Source organism: Pungitius pungitius, chromosome 6, assembly GCF_949316345.1.
Source record: "Pungitius pungitius chromosome 6, fPunPun2.1, whole genome shotgun sequence".
In the NCBI taxonomy this organism is placed as follows: Eukaryota; Metazoa; Chordata; class Actinopteri; order Perciformes; family Gasterosteidae; genus Pungitius; species Pungitius pungitius.
Genome location: NC_084905.1, coordinates 18551951 through 18562819, shown reverse-complemented (window position 1 = coordinate 18562819; position 10869 = coordinate 18551951). Strand labels below are relative to the sequence as shown.

General features: G+C 46.7%; 2 protein-coding genes across 5 annotated transcripts; both read left to right on the top strand.

The window, feature by feature from the left end:
* The first annotated feature begins 2494 nt into the window (after positions 1-2494).
* aplnr2 (apelin receptor 2) lies at positions 2495-3916 on the top strand. The gene has a single exon (XM_037451341.2). It carries the CDS (start codon positions 2495-2497, stop codon positions 3914-3916), a length of 1422 nt encoding a protein of 473 aa, XP_037307238.2.
* Positions 3917-4412: 496 nt separating this feature from the next.
* hdac10 (histone deacetylase 10) lies at positions 4413-10775 on the top strand. Of its 4 annotated transcripts, XM_037451478.2 has the most exons (21): positions 4413-4520; positions 4648-4706; positions 5489-5623; positions 5726-5822; positions 5944-6041; positions 6225-6329; positions 6410-6478; positions 6570-6696; positions 6918-6983; positions 7074-7133; positions 7482-7571; positions 7657-7763; positions 7843-7910; positions 8123-8360; positions 8486-8576; positions 8660-8745; positions 8858-8917; positions 9030-9111; positions 9635-9823; positions 9905-10064; positions 10172-10775. In XM_037451478.2, the coding sequence occupies exons 2-21, from the start codon at positions 4648-4650 to the stop codon at positions 10231-10233; spliced, it is 2049 nt and encodes a 682-aa protein (XP_037307375.2). In that variant the 5' UTR covers positions 4413-4520; the 3' UTR covers positions 10234-10775. The 4 variants fall into 4 exon arrangements, with proteins under 4 accessions (XP_037307375.2, XP_037307373.2, XP_037307374.2 ...); XM_037451476.2 differs by having other exon boundaries at positions 4417-4706; XM_037451477.2 differs by having other exon boundaries at positions 4419-4706; positions 10175-10775.
* Positions 10776-10869: the final 94 nt, after the last annotated feature.

The window sequence follows — 10869 nt, the reverse complement described above, 5'->3', positions numbered from 1 at the left end:
CCCCTTTGGAAAACGGTGTCCGGGCTGTGTGTGGACTTTACCTCTGTGCTTTGTAGCGTCCCAGGCGTATTATGCAAATTCTTATCTTTTTTGCACTTTACAAGTCGTAATGAAAATGAAAGTTCCTGCACAAGCCACAGGAGCTGCGAGTAATTCTGTCTGACACCACTGAAATAACACAGCTGAACATTGTGGGGAATATTAATCAAGAAGAGGCAGAATGTTGTTTTAATACTGAAGACGTTTTGCTACCAATATCAATAATGAATGTTCCGTTTACAACATGTGTTCCTGTAAGTCATTCATACATAATGTGCAATTTGCCTGCTGTGAGGCAAACATCAGCGGGGGGGGGCAATGCAAAGCCCATTACCTTCTTAGCTTAACGTGTTGGCATCTCAACACTTACAAATTAGTGTTTGATGCAAAGTACGGCTGAGGCCAATGGGAAAATCAGTGATCTGATATTCAGTAAATGATGGTGCTAGTTAAAAAGTTCTTTGGATTGTGAATGAAATGTAATTGTTTCATTGACCGCAGAGGATACATTCCAAAAGTTATAAGACCTCCAATCCAGTCTCTGCAATTCAGTCTATCGATTACGTCCGTTTTCATAAGATCTATGCGTGCGTGTGGGAGTCTGTCCTCACGCATGTTCGACGTGCTCTGTTGGTCTTTGTGTTTTGTTACGCGACATCACTTCCTTCCCTCTGTTGTTTCACCACTGCGATGCTCAGCGAGCAGTCGTCCTTTCAATGAAACGGTTGTATTTACTCTGCCTTTCTTTGCCCTTAGTGTGTGTGTGTGTGTGTGTGTGTGTGTGTGTCCATGTCTCTTTTAGAGAAAGGACTGTGGAATGTTTTTGGAAACATCTGTCTCTATAGCAACAGGTTGGCGGCAGCGTGACCTCTGCCCCCGTGGTAACAAAGACTTCCTGTTTACTATTGAAACATCCTCACGGTTTACTTTCTAACCTCATGATCTGATCAGTTTCAGTATCAATCCATCTACTACACACGCTTTGATATAACACAAACTGAGCCTGAACCTGAACCTACACCGTTTAAATCCATTTGTGCCAAAAATGTATTATTTCATGAATGAATATGTTGTGTAAATGTTATGGCTCACAGTAAAGCACCTTTACTTAAGTACAGTATTTTAAATAATTGTATGCCATTTAATAAATGTGTTAAAAGCAAAATTGGAGGCCTCCTGCTGGCCAGGAACAACACAGCTGTGAGTCATCTGTAACCTGTCACTACTGTTCTTTATTTCCCCTCACACGCCCCCCCCCCCTGTCCATTGTGACGCTGCGGTCAAACGAGGGACGTTATTCTGTGTGGCTTGTTACATTTAACCACTGTACACACTGTGTGTGTGAGCACGTGAAGAGGGCGTTTGTGTTGTGCACACATTTGTGTTCATTTGTGTGTCTGTCCCGTGCATGGAGAAGACGAGCCGTCCTAAAGGATGGTGGAGGATCTGTTTGCGCGTCTCGGAGGGGGAGTTGTGTGCTTGCCGGGGTGGGAGGGGATGGGTGATGTTATTGTGTCTCTCGTGGTTTGTGTGTTTGTGCAATGGGGGAGACGGGATGGAGGGTGTTTGCAGGTCTCGTAACTCTCTGCTGGGGTGGTCTGGTTAGAATGAGAGAAAGTAGTGTGTGTTTGTGTGTGAGTGTGTGTGTGTGTGTGTGTGTGTGTGTGTGTGTGTGTGTGTGTGGCGGACTCTAGATGAAGACACACCTTCCTCAGCCCGCTCAGGGCAGATATACAGATGGAGAGAGACGCAGGAAGAAGGGACACAGAGAGAACGTGGAATGAGAGGACGGGGTGAGAAGGAAACTGGTGAATTTTGCTCCACGACGATCATCCTCAGCCCATCATCTCAGTGGCGATTTCATCATCCAAGCCTGAGGTAAGCCTCCTCATTGCCCTACGATGCCACGTTACCATGCAAAACATGCATCCAAAAAGACTGTATCAATTGAAACATTTCTTTAGGAAACACTAGAATAAAAGCAGACAGAGGCAAAGGATTGAAAGGATGCATTATCAGCTGTATCCAACACATTTTTGGGAGCTATTAGACCCAATTTGTGCAATGTGAGAACCTGGTCTCTTTTGGACTTATGGTTGTTTGCAAAAGTCAGATTACTTTAAAATTCCTGGACTAAATATCCTGGAAAGAGTGTTGTTTCATTTAGATGTGCCTTGTTTACGAGCTTGTCATGTATAGTATTTACAGCATGAACCTATTCTAATCTAATTGTGTTTTGTTAAATCTTCAGACCATCCGAGTCTACGAATTGTGGAGGAAGTTAGACTTTGGAGGGTAATCCACTCGGGGAATGTGCAAACCCTTGTACCCCTGCAGGAGTTGGGACTTATCGTCTCTTGACACCAGTCTGACCAAACCTCAGCTTGCCAGGAACGTATTTGGACTTCCGTTAATTCTAAAAAGTGGCAAATGATTTGATATAGAAACCGAAGAGATGGACGTGCAGATGTCAGCTGCAGGCTTCTTTACTCCCTCCTCTCCCCCTCCCTCTCCCCCTCCACCCTTCCACTGCGATTACAGCGACTGGTCGCCCTCCTTCTCCATCATCCCATCCGTCTACCTGCTGGCCTTCCTGGTTGGTTGCCTCGGCAACGGCCTGGTGCTGTGGGCCTACCTGGACCGCGCCGATGCGAGGGGAACCGGGAAACTGTGTTGCTCCGGCACCGCCAGAAGCCGCCTCCAGAGGGCTAACGGCGCCGGTAGGTTTGCCCCCGGCTCATTTCCTCAGAGGAGGACACAGGGCTGTAGATCTTCCTCCCCCGACTCCTCCACCCCGTCGTCTCAGCCCTCCCCCTCCGCCCCCCGTCCCTCCTCCCGCTCTCTGACGGACTCCCTCATAGCCAGCTTGGCGTTGGCTGACCTCTGCTTCCTCGTGACCCTCCCCCTGTGGGCCGTCTACACGGCGATGGGCTACCACTGGCCCTTCGGGCAAGCGCTCTGCCAGGTCAGCAGTTTCCTCACCGCGCTCAACATGTACGCCAGCGTGTTCAGCCTGAGCATGCTCAGCGTGGAGCGCTACTGGGTGCTGACGGGACGTCGGCACTCGGGCCACCGGGCCCCGCGGAGGTGGCCCGGCAGGGCCCCGTGGACACTCGGAGGGGTGTGGGTCCTGGCGGGCGTGCTGGCGCTCCCCGGTTTGCTGCTGCGCTCCGTCAGGGAGCTGGAGGTGGATTACGACTGGCAGCCGGTTCAGCCCAGCAACGAACCCGGGTCAGTCCTCCTCTCGTGCCAGATGGATTACTCCGCGCTGGTCGGGGCGGAGCTGGAGGAGGCCGACCGGGAGCAGGCGGAGATGTGGTGGGCGGCCGCGCTGAGCGTCAAATCGACCCTGATCGGCTTCCTGCTTCCTCTCGTCGTCTTGCTGGTGTGCTACTGCTCATTGGCCCAGCTGCTGAGCAGACACTTTGGGCGGGGCCCTCGTCCTGACCGCAGGCGGCAGCGAAGACTCCTCAGGGTCATCGTCACTTTAGTGTTGGCGTTCTTTCTGTGCTGGCTGCCTCTGCACGTCAATAAGACCGTGTCCATGCTGCTGGAGTTGGGTCTGGTCCCTCACTCCTGCTCTTTGGATCAGATCTTACTGGCGGCCCAGCCTTACGTCACGTGTTTAGCTTACCTCAACTCCTGCCTCAACCCTCTGCTGTACGCCGCGTGTGACCCGTCTTTCAGGAAGAGATGCAGCGGAGCTCTTCTCCTGCTGTGCAGAACGTGCGGGAGAGGAGAGGGAAGGGGGGGAGCGAAGGGTGAAGAAGAGAAAGCTCTTCCCTCGAGGACGCGGGAGGACACGGCGGACAAGACAGAGGGAGAAGATGAGATGTTGGGGGAGGTGGGAGCCGTGATTGATGACATAACTCCATAAAATTAGAAAAAAAGCCATTGCGGATGCAGGACATCAGAACATTTTGTTGTGTGAAATAAACTTCACACAACAAAGGATTGTTAAAGACAATCAACCTAAGAGGAATGCCAAAAGCGGCCTGGAATCCGTGTCAGAGGTTAAGGTTTTTTCCAAATAAACGTCCTTATCAAATTCCAATCCACAGATTTCCCACAGAAACAATCCACAAAAGTTTTCTCATGTCATCTGATCTGGTATATTTTGTACTAGTAATACACTCCGGGTTGTTTACCGACTTTTTTTTGCACCGTTGTTTATATTTCTATTAAATCATATCACAATCATTAAACTTGCTTGTGTCTTTTGTGAGAAAATATTCCAAAAAAGATCCAAAAATATGTAAAGAATAAACAAATGAAAAAATGGTTCCTGAAAAGTAAAAAGTCGGTAGCAGACCCCGTCCAGAGAGGGGCGCTAATGTGCGATTTAACAGTTTAACAAGCTCCACAAAGCACGAGGAAGACCCGCCTACGCGAACGCTTTTGTTTACTAACGGAAAGTAAGCGCCCGTCTCGGTGTTTGGGTCGCTGCTAATGTTTTTGTCGTTTTTTGATGCATCTCAAAGGTATGTTTGAGTATTATAGATTATAATACCGTAGATAGTTTTATAGATATAGATTCCCACGCGCCGCGGACCTCGCGCACAGTTCCGAGTTTGAGGAAAAACTACTTTTCACTCCTCTGTGATGAAGATGGGGACGGCGTTGCTGTACGATGACGAGATGACCCGCTACAAGTTGCTCTGGACTGAGTGAGTGACCGCTGCGTTTATTGAAGCCCATTTCCGCCACAAAAAAAATAAAAAAAGAAGGGTTAGAGAGTCGAAATTATGAGATAAAAGACAGACAATTATGCGCGCATGCGCAAAGCCGCCGCTGATTCTGCAGCGTTTTTCCTCGTTAAGGAATTAACTCAAAGGTTCAAGGTTCAAGGTTGTTTATTTGCCATTACAATAACAAGTTATGCAATGAAATGCTTAGATTCCGCCCTCCCCAACAATGCAATACAATAGTCTATGAAATATACATTATATAACATATTAACACAATACAATAGTAAAAATAAATATTGATCCGAACTGGTTCCATAAAGAGAGAACTTTCTGAGTGGGTGCATTAACATATTGCGCAAAATATCGGAATTATTGTAAATTATGGCCGCACATTGGGTTTTTTAAAGTAAGTGTACATGTACACTGTACATGTCACTCTGACTGTGTCTGATAAGAACATATAAAGTTGTAATCCCCAAAATGTCTTGTGAGGCCCTGCTTCATCTATTTTAAATATATTATAATATGTATAAAATATATGTCTAATCTGGATGAATGTGGGCTCAAACAAATGAATCTGAATGTTTCACACAGTCTCAGTCATCAATGGGATTTGACCCCAGTTTATCACATTAATAACAATGTAACATACGGTTATAAGACGGACAGTGATTTTTGTACAAGAATAGAACCTTTGTGTACAAATCCGTAACATCATTAAACTGTATGGAGTATCCTTTTAATTAAAACCTTTCCTCCAGCCCTGTCTGTAAGATTGAGGTACCCGAGCGCCTGACTGTGAGCCATGAAGCTTTGGTCAAGGCCGGCCTGGCTGAGCGATGCGTCTCCGTCCCGGTGCGCGAGGCGACCGACGCCGACATCCTGCTGGTTCACAGGTCGGTTCTGACCTGCTTTCAGCTTGATCTTCTTTTCTCCTCTTGAGGCCGAAACAAACACCTGAAGCCGCTCCTCCACATGCACTTTGCTGACCTTAACAGTGAGGAGTACTTGGAGGCGGTGAAGAAGACCCCCTATATGACTCTGGAGGACCTGATGGAGTTCACCCTGCAGTACGGCGACGTCTACTTCCACCCAGTGAGTCTTCACCCTGCACCTCCGTCTGCAGCTTCAATCTGCCATTCGTCTGCTTGTTACAGGTCAGCTTCGCTCCTCGCTCCAGGCTAGCCCTTCATTTCTATACCCTTCACTGTCCTAGAATATTTATCACTGTGCCAAGCTGGCTGCAGGCGCCGCCCTGCAACTGGTGGACAGCGTTATGACGGGGAGGGTGAGGAACGGCATGGCCCTGGTCAGGTGAGGCCTCTGATGCTCCAGTGAGCATCTCTCTCCTTCTGTTGTTCTACTTTACTCTGCCTCTTAACGTCCCTTTTTCAAAAACGTTTTATGTCATTCCAAGCCAAACACAAGCTGTGTTTTGTTCCCCTAAGTGATTTATTAATTTCCTGCATAAAATCCCTCCTCTGTCGTCGTGGGCAGACCACCGGGGCACCATAGCATGCGGGGCGCCGCCAGCGGGTTCTGCGTGTTCAACAACGTGGCCATAGCGGCCCGGTACGCCAAACAAAAATACGGGGTTGAAAGGTAACGTGCGATTTGTTTGAAACACACACTGTATTGGTTCTTCCACACAAGTATTCATTTATTTCTTGATATATTTTCAGGGTGTTGATAGTTGACTGGGATGTACATCATGGTCAAGGGGTGCAGTACTGTTTTGAAGACGATCCGAGGTGAGACCTCGCTAACTGACCAGTTAAATGGTTTGCACTGCAGTGTTCCTCTAGTATTACACACATTCTGCATGGGGCTTTCTATTCCCAGCGTGCTTTATTTCTCATGGCACCGATACGAGCATCAGAAATTCTGGCCTAATCTTCCGGACTCAGACTACGACTGTGTTGGCAAAGAGAAAGGGGCGGGATTTAATGTCAATGTACCATGGAACAAAGTAAGTACCCGGCGACATACTGGAAGTTATTGTAGCTTCTTTAAAAAAAAAGAAGAAAAGTTAAATGTAATAAATGATTAATAAAACAAAAACAAAGGACTACACACTTACTAACTAGGGTGAAACATTATTTCAGTTTTCCAACAACAATGTAAAACATTAATTTTGTGTGCACGCTTTTTTAAAAACCTTTATAATTAAGTCCCACTTTGAAAATTCAGGTGGGAATGAAGAACAGCGACTATCTTTCGGTCTTCTGTCACGTCCTCCTGCCAATCGCATACGAGGTAAAGCACTCATCCCGCTAACAGATACAGATGCGCTGGATGTTGTTCATGACAATGTAGGATTGATTTATGTGGTTTTTTTTGTCACAGTTCAGCCCAGACCTGGTCCTGGTGTGTGCAGGCTTCGACTCCGCTATCGGTGATCCAGAGGTACTGATTATAAAAAGGCATTAAAAATGTATATTTTGTTTATATATTGAGGTTCACCTGTACAAACTATTGCAATTCAATACAACAGCTGTGCCATGCATTCTGCAATGTTCTGTTTGTGGTTACAACATCTGAAATGTGTAAATTAAATTATACCGCGTTATGTATAACATATACTGTATATATTCAGTCCTTGACTTAATGAAAAAAGATACAATTTAGACATTAAAAAAGTAGATTTGTTGTTGCTCGTTCATCTAACGACTTGTGCGTGCTGCATCACTCGGCGTCCGGTCTGCTCGCCATTGTTGAGACATATTTGCTAAACTTTATTTATTTATTTTTTAGGGTGAAATGTGTGCCACCCCTGACGTCTTTGCCCACCTCACTCACCTGCTGATGAACCTCGCAGGGGGGAAACTGTGCGCCGTGCTGGAGGTCAGGCCTCCCGTACGCCTACAAGCTCGCTGCCATTCTTGTCGATGGAACATTTGGTTGCAAGATACTGTTTTGTGTTTTCTAGGGAGGGTACAACTTGACATCCCTCCATCAGTCCGTGTGTCAGACAGTTCAAACTTTGCTCGGAGACCCTCCGCCGCAACCTGCAAACCTTGACGGCCCCTGCGTGAGGTCGGTCTACCCGTCGGGTTGAATGACTTTGTGTGTGTTTTACATCAGGAGTTAATTTGTTTTTTTTTTCTGTTTCCAGCGCACTGGAGTCCCTTCATTGTGTCCGATCAGCTCACAGGGAGTACTGGTCCTGCCTCAAACATGAGGGTACGAAATCCAACGTTATTCCTTTGGAGCTTTTTCATCTATTCCTTTAAAAAAAAAAAAGCCGCACACCGATAGCGATGGTCTTTGAAATGATCTGACTCGTGGACAGTTGAGGGAGGAAATAATAACATTTGATACAACAGAACCAAAGATACCAAAGATATATTTTTACCATCCCTGCTTTATAAAACATTGAATTTCTCTTTCTCCAGCCGACCCACCTACCTCTGATGTCAGCACGAAGGCCATCGAGTTAGCGGCGGAAGGCAAAGAAAAGCAGAAGAAGGCAGAAGAGGAGAGCGGCGCGGAGGTGGCGGCGTGGCTGGAGCCCCTGAAGCGCACTGCGCCTCCGGTTCGCAGTGCTCTCGTCCTCCCTGATGGCGTGGCCTGCCCGGAGGGATGTGCACGCTTCAGTGCTTCGGCAGACCCCGCCATAGTCCACAAACTCAGGTACCATAGTCTCCTCTATATATCAAAACGGGAGGAATATCAATTTGAATTTAAAATAACCTTGTCTGGATTGCATATTCATTGCATATTCATTGTTGTACATGTGTTCATCTTCCCACAATAAGGGAGACTTTTCTCAAAGACTCGGACGACAGCGATGCTCTCACAGCCCTCTCCAGTCTTACTGCCCTGGTACAGAAAATGGAGCAGAATGAGGTACCGCCTGGATATCGTCGTACGATCTTTCCTCACTTGCCCACGTGACCTGCAAGCTGATTGTATTTTTAATCACATCCCAGATCTGCAATGGCTTGGCGTTGGTCCGTGATGTCTCCATGGCGACAATGTGTGTCGTCCAGCATGCTGAAGCCGCTCACCTCGACCGGTATAGTAATGTGGATCGAATCCACATGTACACTGAATCAGCTCTTTGTTCCAATGCATTTGAATGAATATGAGTCAACCCGTCTGATTTTAACAGCCTTCTCCTCCTGCAGGGTTTTCATCGTGTGCGTTGGAGACGCGGTCGTCCCGAGTCAATGCCGACGAGACGATGGGTGAATGTCATTTGCGTGTCCAGAAAGTAGATTTTGTGTTTAAATTATCCCCCTTCAATTAATTCATTCTGCAACAGTATGAACCTGACGACAGAAATCTTTCCATCTTCAGGACAACTCTTCTGGTGCAGTTCAGCAGCGAGGAGTCAGAGGAACAACAACACAGATTTTACATTCCTTTGTGTCTGAAGAAGGTACTGTGTATTACAACAGAAATGACCACTCAGTGAATTAATATCGTCCTGGAGCATCTAGGACGACAGAGGATGCTAGTTCGGTGTTACCATGTTTTGTTTATTCGCAGCATCATAACATCTTACGTACCTCTAATATGAATCTGTTCTAACCAAGGTTGATTTATTTAAATCTGCCTCCTCTTGGTCAATTAGTCAACCACTCAGTCACTGGGTCAAAGAATTATAAGATCTTTTATGCCAAAGGACTTATTTTAAAGCAACATGATATTTTCAGAATATCGCTAGTCAATACAAGTGGAAATTGGTTATTTTTGTTGAATTCCATTTAACAGATTTTTATTAAATAATCCGTCGAGTTTGCCCAATCCTACTTTAGTTGATTTTAAATTGATATCAGGTAGGTATTGAAAACAATATTGGGTCTTACTTTATGAAATCGCGTAACAAATACATTTTGATGTCATGCGTGTGTGTGTTGCATGACATAAGCAAACAGAAAAGCGTGTTTGTCTTCTCGCAGGGCTGCAGCGACGTGTCAGGGTTCACACAAGCCGCGTTGGGCCTCGTGCTGCCGCTGGGGTACGAGTACGACCCGAGCCTGGTTCTGTTGGTCCGGTCGGCGGGCAGCGGCCTGTGCGACGGCGCGTGGCAACAACTGACCGGCCTGCTGCAGGGCCTCGCACAAGGACACACGCTGGTGCTCATGGAGGTGAGAACGAGGAGAGGCGCGAGCGTTTTCACCTGGCCGCTTCATTTCTGGTGTCCGACTTCACTGTTTTTTTATTCTCAGGAAGGTGAGGAGGCATGCGTCGGCCCGACGGCCTCGTCTCTTCTCGGGGTCGCCGCCGCCTCTCTGGGGAGCCTTCGTGCTCCGCTGCAGGACGACGTGAAGGCGCTGGAGGGACTGAGGCGCAGGCTGCAGGCGGACTGGAAGCTCCTGCAGACAACAGGTGACTTCACGACAGCGAGCAGCGCTACACAGCAGAATTACTCCTGATGTGACATCCCAGAGGGTCTGAAACAAACCGGCTTATTGTGAAATTCTGTCTCTTGAAAGCAGCGCCGGAACCTGGAAGGAAAACGGAAGCTGATCCTGCTCGTTTTTTAATCAAGAAGTAAACAGAAACAATACTGAACTCCGGGCCTGGCAACAAAAACCTCCTCAAAGTGTATGACAGCCGCCTGAGGACACAGCAAACAAGGAGAGTGCCGGCCAGGGAGGAGGTGATGAAGAGCGAGCTGATCACCTGACGCGCCGCAGCTTTGCTCATCAGCGCCTGGAGGGGTGCAGCAGGCCCAAAGCACTCACACACAACACACAGTTCTGTGTGTACTGTAGCACACATTTTTTCATCAAACAACAATATTATTTGTTGGTTACAGATTGCTATGATTAATTTGGGAATATTTGTGACTATTAGTAAATATCTTAAGTATTTCCATATATTGCTAATTGGTCCTTACTCCACTGTATGTTTCACAGGGAACTTGCCATTCATTCCAAAGTTAAAGTGACTAATTAATAATCAAATTTTACACACAAAACATTTGATGGGCTTATAAATGTAGTTGCATAATTCATACTTTTTTGTGAAATGCTCCTTTAACTTGTAATGTATGTATTGTGTAGTAGTTCTACATTAAAACTATACTCTTTTCTACCTCTGCCTCGTATTGCATTCTCTCCACTATTAATTTAAGGCACTGTCACATCTAGGTTGAAATAGTGATTTTGTTTTAGGCCTTTCTCTGCCT